This window comes from Periplaneta americana, chromosome 12, assembly GCF_040183065.1.
Source record: "Periplaneta americana isolate PAMFEO1 chromosome 12, P.americana_PAMFEO1_priV1, whole genome shotgun sequence".
In the NCBI taxonomy this organism is placed as follows: Eukaryota; Metazoa; Arthropoda; class Insecta; order Blattodea; family Blattidae; genus Periplaneta; species Periplaneta americana.
This window is the reverse complement of record NC_091128.1, coordinates 101,758,387-101,776,002: the sequence shown is the minus strand read 5'-3', so window position 1 is coordinate 101,776,002 and position 17,616 is coordinate 101,758,387. Positions and strand designations below refer to the sequence as shown.

Below are 17,616 nucleotides of genomic sequence, written 5' to 3'. Positions count from 1 at the left end.
CAAACCATGAATATAGCTTATATAAAGTGCAATGAATATATTTTGATTTATAATTTAAAAAAAAAGTTTATATGATGTCTTTCATAGCTTTGCTTTAAAACTGCTTTTATTGTCTCCTCCTAGATGACGTGTTATAGTCTGGTTGAATGCAGCATCGTTAGATGGCAGCAGTAGCGAGCTTGCTGCAAGACCAGTCGGTTTCTATTTCCCCCCCATGCGCTGATTCAGAGGAGGATCTCCTCCCTATCCACTCATTTACTTGCTTTAAAACTCTGCTTCTGTCTCTCGCCGCTAGTGCGCTGTTGTCTATGTGTGTTAACTGCAGTAAAGGAGGAAAGGATTGGCTTTCCTCCACACAAACAATCTCTCATCTTTCTCACAGTTTTCTAGCAGCACATGATTGCGCGCCGTTTAAAACTCGATCAACCGAGATTTTCTTATAGGTGTGAACTTAAAAATTATCGAATCTTCCTCGAATTTCAAGGCATATATTTCATTTGGTATTTACTTTCAAAAGAAGAAAAATGTGAGGAGGACGTTCCTCCTTTCCCTCCCCCGAGAAACCGCCACTGTCCCTATTTATTTATATTTGATGTGCTTCCGCCTTTTTTTTATGAAGTGAAACAACTATTATTTTTGTTTACACAGGCCAGATCTCACCTAATAATAGCCCACTGGTGATGAGCAATAATATTTTTACAAGACGGACATAACGAAGTTTATTAACCAATATCATTTAACATTTAAGATAAATCAATTAAAAATTAAATAAAAAATAATTTTACACTGCTGGGAACAGAACTCTCAATAATTATGATATGGAAAGCGATAAGTTGCCCTTATGCCACACACACACCTCGTAAGGTTGACTACATTGCAGACGGACGTCTTTCAATGAACAAACCTCAAAGCATTTAACTGTAGATCGTTTACATGTGTGAACTGCATAGAAGAACTCAGCATTTCTAACGACTAAGAATTGACCCATTCTTTTTTCCACGAAATGTACATTGATAGGAGAGGGAAAACAGTAGAAGTAATAGTGTAATTTAGTTAAAAAAGAAACGTTTGAAAATACTGTTGTCCATAGTTTATTAAAATAGTTCATTAACATTTAACAGATCTTTCACTTTCACAGCAAAAAAGAAGAAATTGTCACTGATCTTCCTTGTAGGTAGGTTGCTGCCAGATTACAACCCTTCCATACATGTCTCCAACAGCAAACAGATGATAACTGTAATTAAGCAAAAAAGAAAAAAATATATAGTATTTCTTTGGTCTAGAGTTCTAGAGTTACTCATTCTTAAGAAAATAATTTCCGAAATGGATTCTTCTAAGCACATTTCTAGCACATTAACAAATAAAAGTTAGAGCATATTAATGTGTTGAATTTTACCATATCCCTGACTATCAAGCTGGTGGCAGAAATGATAAAAGCGAATTCATCAATCAATTATATCATAATCCTGAGAATCTGTATAAATGTATTACAAGGGAACTTCGATGGTCATCCTTAATTTGTTTGACAAAATTGCAATGGTTATTAAAACGATAATCAAATCATTCTAATCCATGTTAGAGCAACAATTTCTTCCTGAAACTAAAACCAAGTCACATACAAACTTCGTTCTTTTAGATTCTAACTTTGAACAGATGCACGTGCACAGGATATGAGAGAAAGTAATCTGAAGGGTTTGTCCCCTTTAACCTGTTGTTCACATACTGGTACCCACATTAAAAGTAAATGCTACCTTACCTTTTTACTATTGATTCTGTGAAGTTTTTATATTTGTATTAATTGAGAACTTCAAAGTTATTTCGTGTTCTGGAGTTGCAGTATTGCTACTGTTACGTGCTTAAATGGTGAAAAGGCGAAGTCAGTTTAGAATAATCTGATTGGAACATACAAATTGTCTTTGAAAGGAAGTTACTATTCGAGCTGCAATAAAACGACTAATTAGTGAGGTTTTTCAAAATCTTAGACTTCTACAACACACAGTAGCCTACTGATAACATTTGTTTGCTAAGACTCTGTTCAGTGAAAGAATTAAGTACAGTAATGTAAAATAGAACACCAATGACAATGACAATGACCAATGATCATTTCAAACACGTTACAAAGAACACATCACAGCCATAACAAAACTACAAAACACCTCCACATATGCAGAACACATCACAAATGCTAACCACACCTACAGAGATATAAATACAAACATGGAAATTCTACATATTCAACCAAAAAGCCAAAAACTAAACACACTAGAACGATACGAAATATATAGACACACAAAAACACATACAAATGAAATTCTCAACACACATCTCAATTTCAGAACACACACACTCTTTGACTCCACATTATACTACACAAACACACCCCCACAGGAAACACAAACACAAAAGGCGCCAAGACCAGCACCAACCAGTTCTGAAGATGGCCCATAACAGGCTGAAACCAGGTAACCAGGTACTGTAATATTTAACACGCGAAAGATATATAATACATATTTCGAAATGACCATAGATCTGTTCACATAGCAACAAAAGGCTCAAATGGGAAACCTCAAGACCACGTGCATAATGTTTATGCACAGTTAAATGGGTATGGATCATGACTTAGGACAATATTCTTCGGACAGTTTCAACTGGAGTGAAAATGCTAATATTGTTGAACCAAACTTCTTTGATAAGGTCACAGAATCATGACTGAAAAATATTCTTCAATCCGAGGGTAGCGAAGTGAAGGAAATGGTGAAATAAAAAAAAATATATATATATATATAAAGTCTGCGAAGTCTGGGCAGGTACGTTTAAAACAGTTGATGACTTCATTATGTCTACTCCCGGCACAAATACTAGAGTTAAACGATTATTCTCTAGCCTAAACTCCCTGTGGACTGACGAGAAAAACAAGTTGTTTAGTAACAGTAAAAGCAATGCTTGTTATTAATCACTTTTCAGGGAAGATTGTGCGACATTCATGACGTCATGATGCTTCAAAACAAACAACTATTACATGTAACTCATTTTTCATAAAAGTATTGTGTGCATGACACAGTCATGAATTCAGTGCTTAGGCTACATATTATATTTCAATTTGATATGCCTTTTCAGTAAGTAAAATAAATTCTGTTAAGTAGATTTTCAGATACGGTAGTTGTTTCCTTGAAGGTTTTTTTTTTTTATGTAAGGGATTTTAGGAAAGGCCGGTTGGTGACACAATTCGCATAGCTCAGTCTGCTGGCCGATCTTGATTGTTTAAATTTAAACTGTCCGAATGTTCAGTCTCGATTGTTACAATTAGAAAGTTAGATGTGCTCTCTGTTTATTGGCATAGTTTTCAGTGTTAGTTTTGTTTAGCAAATATAATAATCTTGTTTACTAAAATAATTATAGCATATACAGTAAACATAATTATTTCAGTGTATGATGACAAAACAGGAGACATAACGAATGAAAGCTTTTATTTCTTTAATTGAACTCATTTTTCGTGTTCCATTTTACAAAGCCTCTATTGTTTTCGGGACATAACTAAATTATTGTTTCTTTTGCTGTCATTTTCACTTCCTTCCGTCTAATATAACCCCCCCCCCCACCCAGAGGAAAAGGTCTGAATTCAACACTGCTGATGACAGCATTAAGGATTTTGTTCATAACAGTACCATAATCATCATAATCATCAATTATAATGAAATGTATTACAGCATGGATAGGTCTACTATGTTTACATTATGTTACCTCTTTTATTCATGAATGCCAGTAGGGATGTCAGTCCAGTGTGTCCGCTGCCTTTATCCCAAAGAAAATATTCTTGATACTCATTTCTGTAAGAGGCTGAGTAAATTTCAAGTCACAGTGCGACTGGAAGGATTAGATCATTGGGGAAAATTCATGACCCATCAAGAATCGAACCCGCAACCTTCTGGCTTGCAGCATTATGCCTTAAATACGACGCTACTGCGCGCACCCTCGTATATGTGTCGATGTGTTTGAACTTCTAAGGTTATTTCGCATTAGTGAATCATGCAATGATAATGCCTGAATAAAAACTGTACCGTATTAAGATAGTGAGTAGAAAGGTTAATTACACTAAATCTTTTCAACAGCAGCATTAGCCAAAATAAGATAGTTTTACATTAGAATATATAGAGTACAGTGGACTTCCAACTATGATTGTCTTCAACTATCTTTGTTTCTATAAATCGTAGTTTCTGCTAGATAGTGTATCAGTCAATACATTTCTCCTGGATGACCAACATTCATACACTCGAGCATCCAGACATATGTCCGAGTGTTTATTTTGTAGGTGCATCTAAGACCAGGTCAGCTGTTACTTTCAACATCAAAATCGGTAAACAAGCATTGCATACCACCTAAACATGCAATTCGATGTGTACAGTATTTAATTTTACAGCATTGAAGCTTTCCTATTAAGAAATGTAATGTCGTATTTACGATTTTTTTAAATTAATTTAATGTAGTAGTGAAATTCTTGTAATACATAATTTTGTTCAAAGTTATTACCTAAAAGAAAGATGTTTATATGTAGCGAGATTTTATTTTTGGAACGAATTGTTGCTGTGATGTGGGTATAAATGATTCATCTATCATTTCAATAACCATTGCAGTTTTGTGGAATGAATTAACAACGACGCTAAACTGGAGAATTCCCACGGTATCTTTGAACCGTGCCGTTACGTTTAGCACCAAATTTAAGTAAATACACAATCTCGCCAACATAAGAACACGACGTTGGTGTGTGGCGTCGTTGTAGGGAGAAATTTGTTTCTTTTCTCTCTCTACCTCCTTCGTTCTGAACATTACTGAGAGATAGCACCACTGTTAGCTACAAGATATATTTGCGCAAATGTATTGAAGTAGATTACGTGACTTATTACGTGACTTAGATGAGAGTCTCGAGACAAAACAGTTTTGCTATATTTCTTTTTTTTTTTTTTATTAAATGTTAAGCACAGGAACGCCATTTCGTAATTTTATTTAAGAAACAAGCCAAACAAATTATCTTTGCATCAAAAACGGATGCTCCCTGGACCAAATTATCGTATTTTATAATTGTTTGAATGCAATAGAAGCTAGAAGTCTTGCACTTGAATAATGCAGTGAATTATTTAAGAATACAGTCGCGAATTTTACTACCACCATTTCGATTGTGTTTTGTTTGGCACGGCTCGGTACGGCCTGTGACTAGTGGCCAGCAAGTAACATCGACTATCGACATTGCTCTGCCATGGGTATTATCCAGTTGTTCCTTTGCTGTAGATGATACTAATATTTATATATATAGCAGTGATGTTTTTTAAAGGAAAAGGAGTTAACCTGTGTGGATTGCAGCATACAGTTGTGATAGGTGCCGTTTTTTCTAATGCAGGGAACTGTAAAGATGAAATGACTTCTCCTGTTCGCAAATTATAGAAATTCACACAGCCATTGACGGTCTCCCAGGCTGCAAATAAATTTGGATGTGCCAGGCTCCACTCCAAACCAACCACACCTGCCTCCACGTAGATCATTTGCACAGGGCTTGTCTGAAAAAAAATTGTGGTAAAGTAAATTTTTTGTGAATAGACTCGCAAAAGTAGACTCTACATAAAGAGTAATGAAACTTGTTTGCATTACAGTATCAGAATTTAGTAAGTTGCCATTAATGCAAAATGACACACCACAATAAATGATTACATGTATTTAGAGGTAGTCTATATTTTGTGTTGGTTTTAACATATCATCCTGGATGAAAGAGTAATGGAACGGAGAAAAATTCTCTCCGGCGCCGGGATTTGAACCCGGGTTTTCAGCTCTACGTGCTGACGCTTTATCCACTAAGCCACACCGGATTCTACCCTGGCGTTGGAAGAATCGTCTCAGTTTTAAGTACCAACTCTTGGGTTCCCTCTGGTGGCCGCCCTCTGCACTACGTTGGAACTTAAAACTGAGACGATTCTTCTGACGCCGGGGTAGAATCCGGTGTGGCTTAGTGGATAAAGCGTCAGCACGTAGAGCTGAAAACCCGGGTTCAAATCCCGGCGCCAGAGAGAATTTTTCTCCGTTCCATTACTCTTTCATCGTATGATGACGCAGAATATCTGCATGGAAATATCATATGTACTTCGGTACATTATAATAATACATATCATCCTGGACTTAATACTACACACTTTGATGCAAAAAATAACAACAAGAGAAAGAATCCAATAGTTCAGTAAGGCAGTCATGTCATAGAGACGTCATTCAGAGGAGGGGGTAGGAGGAAACGTTTAAAAATAAAAGAAGAGCTTTAATAACTGCTTGAATGAAACCAAGACATTACTCTTTGTTACATCAGTCGCTGCTATCTATTGTAAACAAAATACAACATTTTTTGTTGATTGAAATTAAAATTTCTTTATCAGTAAAATTGTGTGTATTCATTTGTTTGCATCTACGTCATATTAACAACAATGCATGTACGTTACAAATCATATTACTAGGATAAGAAGTTCAAACTAGGCTCAACACATGAGGGGAAAAACTACGAGAAAAGGAATTAGAGGCTCGGAATAACCTATCTCAGAAAGGCTTGGCGTACAGCTATACAGTGAATTTATTCCGTCGAATTCCTGGATATGACATGGTGAAGTGATGGGATGGTGGGGGGGGGGGGGGGTGAACAGAAGGCTGGAAGAAAGACGCTGCAGAATAATATATATTATAATGTACTGTATTTAAATACGTCTAACCTGCTTCATATTGTAGATGCGAATTTCATTATCACTCCCACATGACAAGAATATATTTTCATGATGTGGAGAACACTGGACACTAGTAACTGCACCTTGATGTTTTTCAAAGGCACTCAGTACTGGATCTTTAAGAGGCACTTCTGAGCGAACTGTAAATTGAAATCATACTAATTATATATCTGTATGCTAAAAAAAAAGTTAGACAATTTTACCAGAGGTTTTTTTTTTTTTTTTTTATACAAGAGAAAGGTCGCTTTGTGCTCATTAAGTCTGTTCAGCCTTTTGCCAGAATATATAATATAAGGTTGTACCTCTTTCTTCGAAATTTTTTACTTGAACGAGCAGAAAACTAAATGCATCTGTTTCTCAAAATCATTTGTAATTGTTTCCTTCTAGATTTCCCTCATATTTGAGACACAGACTTGGAGGAGAAAGTGGGAGAAACGTAGGTAAACTGAAATGGTAGTCTCTGCAGAAATTCTATCCACAATTTTGGTACACAGATATTTACACACACTCTTCTTTTTAAAAAACTGAGACATTAATACATTCATTTCTGATCCACTTTTTCAGATCCATTCACCACTTGTGAGTAAAATGAAATCACTGCTTACAATTTTTTTCTTTAGGGAAAATGGTTGCATAACAATACCCGGTAAATAATCTAGCACTGGAGATGTTCCATTCTTGAATCTTGCGTACACCACTTTTAACACTTGAATATAATTAATTGATGAACTAGTGGACTTACTCGTGTTAAATAATATTTAACACGAGTAAGTCCACTAGTTCATCAATTAATTACTGGAGATGTGTTTCTATGGAAAACATTAATACATCCACCACTATGAAGTAACAGTTTGCATGTCTGATCATGAAACGAGTGGGCCCAGGTTCAAATTCTGGGTTGAACAAGTTGTTTGATTGAGATTTTTTCCGGAGTTTTCCCTCAACCCATTAAGAGAAAATGTTGGGTAACTTTTGGTGTTGGATCCTAGACTCATTTTCCTGGTATTGTCACCTTCATTTCACTCACCTCGCGAAATACTATCGCACTCTAATAAATTTCGTCGACACAGCACAACCTGCTAGTTTGTACAGTGTCATTAAACAACTGATAAAAAATCACACATCGCGAATATAATGTAAACCTGTATTTGAATCACAAGATATTTAGAACAAGAGTAATGAGGAAGATCAGATAATTGTACACTTTCATTACTTATGCGAGTGTTCAATTTGATATTGTTAGTTCATAAGATAATATATGTATTCACAGAGAAAACATAACGTAATCTGAGGCCACATTAACAGGCGGAAAAAAGCCACCGGTGTAGCTCTGTCGGCTAAGGAACTTGCCTGTGATACGGAGTTTCGTTCGGGCGCGGGTTCAATTCCTTCTTGGGCTGATTACCTGGTTGGGCTTTCTCTGAGGTTTTCCCCAACCGTAAGGCAAATGTCAGGTAATCTATGGAGAATCCTCGGCCTCATCTCGCCAAATACCATCTTGCTATCACCAATCCCATCAACGCTAAATAACCTCGTAGTTGATACAGCGTCTTTAAATAACCAAATAAAAAAAACAACATGCGGAAAACAAAATTGGGAGCTTAAATAATATGGACATAATTTTCAAAGGACAAAATATTTGTGGACTTAAATTTTTCAGGACGCAAAAATCCGGAATGCAAGTCCTCTGGGAGGGACTTTAAGCTATGTGTCCTGTGTCTGAGTTTTCCAGCATGTTAAAGACCAAAAAAAACAGAGAGGGAGAGGGGAAGTGGTGAGTGGAGAGGGAGGGGGAGAGAGAGAGAGAGAGAGAGATTGATTTTGTTGTGGAGGACAAAATGTTATTGGACTTGTCTGGAAATCAGCTCGTTCAATATATTTTTCAATGAAATGGGGCAGTTCTGAAAGTGACAGGGTACTCTAGTTTCTTCTTGTTCTTCTTCACTCCAGGGATTAAACTAAATAGCCTATTCTGGCATCCATTGCTTCATAGATCTCCCTCTGTCTCTCCTTCCTGTTTCCTGATATTGCCAAGCTATTCCTGGGAGTCTGTTATTTTCTATTGTCTACTCTATACATATGTATAGTCCACTTCAATTTATTTTCTTTCAATTTTTCTTGAACACTGCATATCTTAAGCTCCGATTTTATATCATTTCATATTCGATCACTTCTTCTGCATCTTTTTTTGTTTTTATGAATGTTATTTCGACAGCATGAATACTTCTTCCTTCTTTTATTGTCAGAACCCATGCTTCACTGCCATACAGCAATGTAGGAACTGGAATGGTTTTATAGAATTTTAGTGTGGGATCTTTCACTGTTGCATTTCCCAAATGTTTATGTATACGGTACTTTCGCAAATATGTCGACATTTTTATATTTTATTTTTGACATCATTATCTTTCTGGTAAGATATATTGCATCCAAGATAGTTTAAAATGGGAAACTTGTTTAAAATTTCTCCTTTTATCATTATTTTTGTTCTTATAGGATACTTTATGCAAAATATCATTGTTTTAATTTTCTCTGCTGATATTTCTAAGTTATAATTTTTCAATACTAGCTGCAGGGTGTAGATCACTTTCTGGAGTTAGTTCTCATTTTATTTTTTAAATCGATTATTTAATAATGCTTTATCAACTGCGAGATCATCTAGCATCGATGACATTGGTAAAAGTGAAATGATATTTGTCCAGAAAAAGCCGAGCATTAGCCATAGAATTGCCACATTTACCTTACAATTGGAGAAAACTTAAGGAAAAACCAACCAGGTAATCATCCCAAGTGGGATTCGAACCAAAGCTTGATCGCAGCTACATGGATGGCTAAATTTTGAAGACAGATGTTCCTAATGAAGTAAGCGTTAGGTGTGTATTTTTAACAGTTTCTGGAAATTACATTGCTAATAATAAAGCACTGTACAAACCTGGTGCAGGCTTGGCTACAACAGTGGAACAGCTTAGCAAACCACCACCATCCACACCGACCACAAAGCTAGCAAGGTCGTGTTTATTAAAGCTGAAGCACGTGACACCCAGCTCCATGTCCACACCGGCACCACCTACTGGTGATGGTACTGTCTTGCCTGGACCAGTATGTTTGATGTGTTCCAACAAGATGACGAATCTAGAAGAAGTACATAATTACTGTGCTACTATATTCGAGAAATTTTCTTGTCCTAGACCAGTATGTCAAGCACGGTCATTTCTAGCCTTTAAATGAAGTGTAACAGTGATGTAGAATCTCTTTTAAGCGTGTGCCTGCTTGCGATTCTGTAAAATGGAAAGTCTCTAGATTACTTGACATCCCTGTCCTAGACTTACAGCACATAAAAGAACTTTGTCCCTGAATAAGAGATCTGAATATGTCTATGGAATGAGATGAAGATGAATGATATGAGCAAAGCTGAAATGAAACCCGGCTTCATACAACCATGAACCAAGATCGTCTAACATAACTTTCCCTACTCAGCATGGAAAGTGATAATTCATAATTCATAAAATTAAGTAACGCCTTTTATAACTTTTTATTCTCGATGTTGTGATGGTTACCATACTTGTTTCTGAACCAAAGTTGACTATTATTTGGAAACAAATACTCTTTTCGTAACTCTTTCCATTGGTGTATTTGTCTCTCACAATGATACCATACGATGAAGTTATAGTTTATTCTTGTGATCTAAAGACGAAGCTAGAACCAGCATTTTGAGATATTTACAGCAATGAAATTATTGACTATTTCTTAGCTAATCATAAAACAGCAAAACTGTTCAAGGACGTTAGAGTATATAGAGGGTATGAAATAAATACAGATCATTATCTGTTGCAGGCAAAAGTGAACTTTAAAACTAGGTGGTATAAGCCTAGTAGGAAACAGAATTCTGAACAAAAGGATGCATATAAAATATATTTACTAAAACAACAATCTATCAAAGAATTATACCAGAGACGGTTAGAAGAGAAAACAAAGGAGGTACCAAAAGAGAATGACATCGAAGACGAATGGAAACAATTGAAATTAATATTAAACACAGCAGCACATGAAGCCTTGGGAAAGAAAAAAATAATGAAGAGGAGAAATAAAGGACCAATGATATGGACAGAAGAACTTAAAACAGAAGTAAATAATAAAAAGAGATTATATTTAAAGTATTTACAACAACAGATAAATGACAGCTTAATTGAATATAAAAGACAAGCAGCAGTTGTTAAAAGGTTAAGTCGGAAGATGCATAAAGATAGATGGGATAATTTTATAACGGAAATAGAAAATGATGTACATGGAAAGCAAGAACTATCTTATAAAATAATTAGGCATCTGAATTGTACTGAAAGAGATGTAGCAAATATTAAAATAATCAAATATCAACAATGGCTGGAATATTATAAACAACTGCTAACGTTAGAAGATAAAGACAATATTAATGAAAAGGAAGAGATAAATAACAGATCTGGAACAAATGTAGATGAAATAGAATTAGAGGAATTGGAGATAGCTTTGCGAAATACAAAAAATAGGAAGGCAACGGAAAGTGATAAACTGAACAGTGAATTATTTAAATATGCATCCAAAAATTTTAAAATAAGATTTCTGGAATTTTTTAATAAATGTTGGATACAGAGACAAATACCTGAAGAATGGAAAATGACAATTATACAACCAATATTCAAAAAAGGAGACAAATCTAAATGCGAAAACTATAGAGGAATATCTCTACTAAATGCAGCGTATAAAATTTACTCCAAAATAATAACAGAAAGGCTAAAACCTATAAGTGAAGCGATAATAATGGAAGAACAAGCAGGCTTTCGGAAAGGAAGAAGCTGTATAGATAACAAATTTGTATTACAACAAATAATAGAAAAGCATAAAGAATTTAATAGAGAAACGCATTTAACATTTATTGATTATATTAAGGCGTTTGATAGAATAAATAGAAATGAATTATGGAGAATATTATATAATAGAGGTATTCCATTGCATCTAGTTGAAGTGATTAGAAACATATATAATAATTCTAAAATACAAATAGCTGGTGATACACAGATAAGAGTAGAGGAAGTTAACTTAGGTTTGAGACAAGGCTGCAGTATGTCGCCGATTCTATTCAATATATATATGGACGAAATATTAAGAAAATGGAAAATAAAAATAAAGAACTATACACAGAATTTTAATGAAGATAATTTCATAATGACGATGCTATTCGCTGACGATCAGGTAGTAACAGCAAATAATGAAAATAACCTACAGAGAGCAGTACATGAGTTATGGAAAATAAATAAGAACTATAATATGGAGATATCTGTACATAAGACTAAAATTATGGCATTTTGTGGCAAATCTCCTGTAAGATCTAAAATAGTAATAGGAAACAATATCATAGAACAGGTAAATAAATTTAAATTTTTGGGTGTTACCTTATCTTATAAAGGAGACTATGATCAAAAAGAAAAAATAGAAAAATTTAATTACATAAATGGAACAATAAGAAGAACCCTGAAATCAAAAGCTAGAAAAGATACATTGTTAAAATTTTATAAGGTGATGTCAGTGCCCAGTTTACTATATGGAAGCGAAACATGGGTTATGAAAAAGAGAGATGCCTCTAGATTACAAACAAATGAGATGAAATTTTTGAGAAGCGTAGCAGGTTACAGGAAAATAGAACATAAAAGAAACGAAGAAATAAGAGAAGAACTTGAGATATATGAATTAAACAACAAAATAGAAGAATATAGAAATACATGGATGTCTCACATTTCAAGGATGCAGGAGGACAGGATACCATATAAATTTTGGAAATATAAACCTCGGGGAAGAAGAGATATTGGAAGACCAGCCAAAAGATGGATGGACCAATTTCAGTAGCTGCTACAGGAATCAATTTCCTAATGCATGAAGGATGATGATGATGATGATACAGCAATGAAAACTCATTTCTATAAAATTCTCAACAAAAAAATACATCTTGCTGCTTCTGAGGCACCAGCATAGATGTATGGTACTTACCCATCACTAAGCTGAAATGTACCAGAGTGTGTCCCAACTTGCCAAATGAGAATACGACCATCACGACCTGCTGACACGAGTAAAGGACGTTGTTGTGTCGGATCTGGGTTACGAATCCAGGAAACTTGACTCACAGCCTCTCTGTGAGCACCAGGCACAGTGGCAGAGGAACATATCAGGCAGTCGTCGTCCTTCTGCAGATTCCATACCAAAACCTCTCCTGCAACATATTTAAATCATGGCCAGTCTTCAATATAAAAAAAATATTTCATAAGTTTCAACAATTCATCCCTTTTAACATTGCAAATGATATGTGCCAGTTTTAGGCCTAATTTTTATTAAATAGTATTCAAACTTTAGTTACTGGATTGCACACAAAAGGTATAACCACAAAAAAGTAATAAATCTATTTCTAAATTGTATGATTAAATAGATGTAAAGATCGGTAGGAATACCAAAAGCAAATACTCTATAAATAATTTTTTTCTTTCCTCCACCCCCACTAATGGCGGACACTTAACTTGCGTCATTCACCCAAGCATACCATCTAGTGAGTGGTGGCACCGAAGTTTCTCGAACTATGTAACACCGTATGATGATGATTAATGGAGCAATGGAAATGGTGGAGTGCCCGTAGGGGAAATTAGAGTACCCCGCGAAAGCTACTACCAAACATTATCTTTGTATGCCACAAATTCTAGTTGGATCCATCAGAATTCGAACCCGGGTTACAAGCGTGGAAAGGTGATATTATGGCTGTTTGGTTAATGGTGAGCATATTTATACATATTTGCAGTAGAAAGAATTTTACTCTGTGTATGTAAAACATGGACATTGAATGAGAAGAGGAAAAATATGCTCTTAACAATAGAAATGGAGTACCGTCATTTCCCATTACTATGGTCCTGGAACACAACTATGGTCCACGATACAACCATTCAAATTTTATACTCCATAACATAGTACCTCGTTTATCTATTTTTTTGCTGTACTGTAGTTTGAAGTCAGGTCACTGCAGCTATCTACGAATGGTCTAGTCACTTCTACAATGTTCTTTGAATGGTTGTATCGTAGATCATAGTTGTGTTCCAGGACCATAGTTATGGGAAATGACGGTACTGAAAAAGATCTGCATAAACGTATAGAATCTTGAAAATAAAAAATTAAGATATTCGAGGAAAGGTTGAGTACACCAGACAGTATTACAAAAGTTCATAAAGATATCCTAGAATGGTGTGGATATGCACTTAGAATGAACGACACCTGTTGATCAAAGAGGACTATCATTTGGACACTGCTGGGAAAATGATTAAGAGAGAAATTGGAGAAAGAGAGGATCACTGAAGTTCATAGAAGGATTAATGAAAGAGGGATGATTTTGAAAGGTGCTGTAAATCGTGATGTGTGCAAATGATAATCTGATTTAATTGGGAAGATTTTATCATTATATCAGAAGTACATTTTTCTTCCCGTCAGGCATTGAGCCTATGGGCCCATTATAGTTTCATGCCAATGTTTATTTGGTCTTCCTAATGATCTTTTCTAGCGGGTGTGTATTTTAACATTTGCTGAGGGATTCTAGATCCCTCTATTCGGAGTACATGCTTCTTCCAATTCTATCTTAACTGTACATAGCAATGAATTCTAAGAGTGGTCTAATGTGAAGTTCTTTGTGGACATTAGTATTTCTTTTTCTATACATTTCATTATATCCTGCAGTCCTTCATAAGGATTTCATTTCATTTAATTTACGAGTCTTTTCTATCACTTTCTTAGAATAGTCCACACCTCACAGCTGTAAATAGATGTAAGTCATTAATTTTGTAGAAATTCACATAAAATGGCTATTCTAATATTATCGATTCCACCCCTCTCTCTACTCGTTGCCTAGGCTTTCAACATCTTTGAGAATCCTGCTCTGTTGCTGTTCTGTCGTGTTTTGTCCCCCCTCATGTGGCAGCTACTAGGTTACGTCCATTTTTGGCTTTCCCCTTTAAAATTCTCTAATGTTCTTTCATATGGAATGGCGAAAATCAGAGTGACATAAGTGGCCAACATTTTGGAGCTCACATAGATACTTCCTCTCGGCCCCAATTTCCCTTGTGTGGACGCATTTTCGCGTATTTTATAAATGTCACTCCTCTCATCTTCCCCACTCACTCACTTACTCACTAACTCATTCATGAGGAATGCTAAAAACGTGTCTTTCCGTGGAAACTTCTAAATTAATTTTTACAGTACTTTTCTTTGCATTTCAGATAATCTATTGTCTCCGGAGTTCTCCTTTTTCCCCTCACTACAATTATCATCATCATCATCATCATCATCATCATCATCATCATCATCATCATCATCATACCAATACTCCAAGTACACCCTTCATTCTGCGAAGTCTAGGGGCAGATCTCCAGAACAAATAAAAAATGGCTGAAAAGATGAACAAGTTATACTATTTCTGTTTATTAAATACAATTATTATTATTATTATTATTATTATTATTATTATTATTATTATTATTATTATTATTATTATGTGTTATTTTATACACTAATTCTTCACAGACATACATACCACTAGTTGTCCCAGCTGCCAAGATGGATGGTTCAAAGAGATGAGCACTGACACTAGTAACACATGACCTGGTCTCTAAAGTCTTGCTCGGAGTTGTGGGTGAAAAGTCGTGTCTGTAAACATAGTTCACAGGACAAACTTAAATATCTATGTCATTACCAGTGATTTTGTTAGAAAAAAATATATACAGGAACTTACCTTACCAATTTAGCAAGTGTCTAATAGACCTGTACCAGGTAGGCCAATCGATTTTGACGTTATCATGTTTTTGACATGCATACATTTTTATTTTCCAGAATGGTGTTCTGGGTTAATTTTTTTTTTTCTATTTTTATGCGTTATTTTACGATGCTGTATCAACATCTCAGGTTATTTAGCATCTGAATGAAATGAAGATGATAATGCCATTGAAATGAGTCCAGGGTCCAGCACCGAAAGTTACCCAGCATTTGCTCGTATTGGGTTGAGGGAAAATTCCGGAAAAAACCTCAACCAGGTACTTGCCCCGACTGGGATTCGAACCCGGGCCACCTGGTTTCGTGGCCAGACGTGCCAACCATTACTCCAGATGTGTGGACTTCTGGTGTGATCGGGCACAACTAAACCACTGGTCATTACAGAAATATTTTTAAATAAGATTTAGATAAAAATTGATATTCTTTGTTACAGAAAAATGAAGATTAGTTCCATATGTGGCTGAGTTTATTGTTAATGGATGTCTGAATTATCGGTATGAGGAGATTTTTGCTGACTTCCTAACAGTCTTGATGGCAGAAAGTATTGCGTCATTTCACGGTTAAACAATTGCCATTTTTGCAGACACAAAAATCTCCATTCACTTACCTTAATTTAAATTAGAATCTCGAAATACTGTCCCTCTGCTAACATGCATACCTCACATCGTTTTAAAAAGTTGGTAACAACATGGCAAAGTTCTTGTTCTATGATGTTGGTCCGTTATGCTAACTTTCTCAGACTAGCTTCTAAACAGGCATCTATTTTGTTCGATTTGTGTTCGGTAAGAATATATTTACGTTTAGTTTTCTTTCATACAGCAGTGATCCTTACTAATTTGTAAGTCATAGACCTAACAGGTAGTAGGAAATTTGGAAATTTTCTACGAAAATGTCTTTCACATCATTTCCAATCTTCACATTTAGCAAAAGTGGCGTATATACACACATGCTATCACATGTTATAAAAGAGTCAATGACGCTATCGAGATACTGAGTGAGCAGTACCGGTACTGCATTTTATCTTTGTCCATCCTCATATGTCAGACATCTGTTATTTTAATTAAAATTAGAGTTCACTGTCAAATTAAATATTTAATACGAGCTACTGTTAATTGTATATTATTTCATTACATCAGTCAGTTTAATTTTTATACCTGTTAATATTGAAAAGATGAACACTGCCTGAATGGTCACACCAGTTTTCATGTTCTGTATGGCTATATCCAAATGCAACAACAGCGCCAGTACAACTCCAAGACACACAACTCACTTTTATCTGAAACAGGCACAGCAAGCAATATTATTTTCTTGTGTGTTTAAGTATATCCAAAAGAATATTGGGCAAGTCAGGGGATAGTAACATGTAGCAGAGGCGTTGACCTGTGTTAAACCAGTGAATAAGTGTGTGTAATAGTAAAATGGAGGACACTACAGTGAAACAAGACCTAATGGCAATGAAGGAGAGCATGGCAGAGCTAAGCAAGAAGATGGAAGAAATACGACTGGAAAATGAGATTCTAAAAAGCAAATGGGATCATTTGAGGAGGAGAAGAGGAGAAAAAACTTGTTATTTTCCGGAATAGAAGAAAAAGAAAGAGAACATAGTATTAATACATATGAGAAGATATTAGGAGTGTGTTGAGAGTGTTTTGGTATGGACGTGAGCAGCGGACAAATACATGAAGCATTTAGAATAGGAAAGAAGCAAATACAAAATTCAGAACAAGTTAGACTAATATTAGTAAAATTTAAAAGCATGGTTACGAAGGAGAGGACTATGAAGAATAGAAGGATGCTAGGGAACACAACGATCAGAATACATAACGACTGGAGCTACAAAGTGAGAAGCAGAAGAAGAGTTTTAATCCCTTTTCTTAAAGCAGCACGAAGAAGTGGACAATTCGCGAAACTTAACAAAATTAAGATAAACAATTTGGTTTTTAGTGTAGAGGAATGTTTAGTAACGTTAAAGAACCCGATTGTAGGCTCAGAAGAAAGGGAAAAGAACAGAAAATTTTTGAAAGAAAAAATCAAGAATATAGTA

At 35.3% G+C, this 17,616-nt stretch overlaps 1 protein-coding gene across 3 annotated transcripts in view; it reads right to left on the bottom strand.

Annotated features, from left to right (window-relative positions):
• Window positions 1–1,075: 1,075 nt before the first annotated feature.
• The window catches only part of LOC138710727 (cytoplasmic dynein 2 intermediate chain 2-like), a 41,089-nt gene continuing 24,548 nt past the window's right edge, over window positions 1,076–17,616 (bottom strand). For all 3 annotated transcript variants that reach the window (XM_069841796.1, XM_069841795.1, XM_069841797.1), the window contains exons 4-10: window positions 16,727–16,848; window positions 15,337–15,449; window positions 12,765–12,984; window positions 9,679–9,878; window positions 6,738–6,889; window positions 5,341–5,549; window positions 1,076–1,234 (exon numbers count right to left, since the gene is read on the bottom strand). In XM_069841796.1, coding sequence (XP_069697897.1) covers window positions 1,156–1,234; window positions 5,341–5,549; window positions 6,738–6,889; window positions 9,679–9,878; window positions 12,765–12,984; window positions 15,337–15,449; window positions 16,727–16,848 — 1,095 coding nt within the window. In that variant the 3' untranslated portion in view covers window positions 1,076–1,155. The remainder of the gene's footprint in view (window positions 1,235–5,340; window positions 5,550–6,737; window positions 6,890–9,678; window positions 9,879–12,764; window positions 12,985–15,336; window positions 15,450–16,726; window positions 16,849–17,616) is intronic.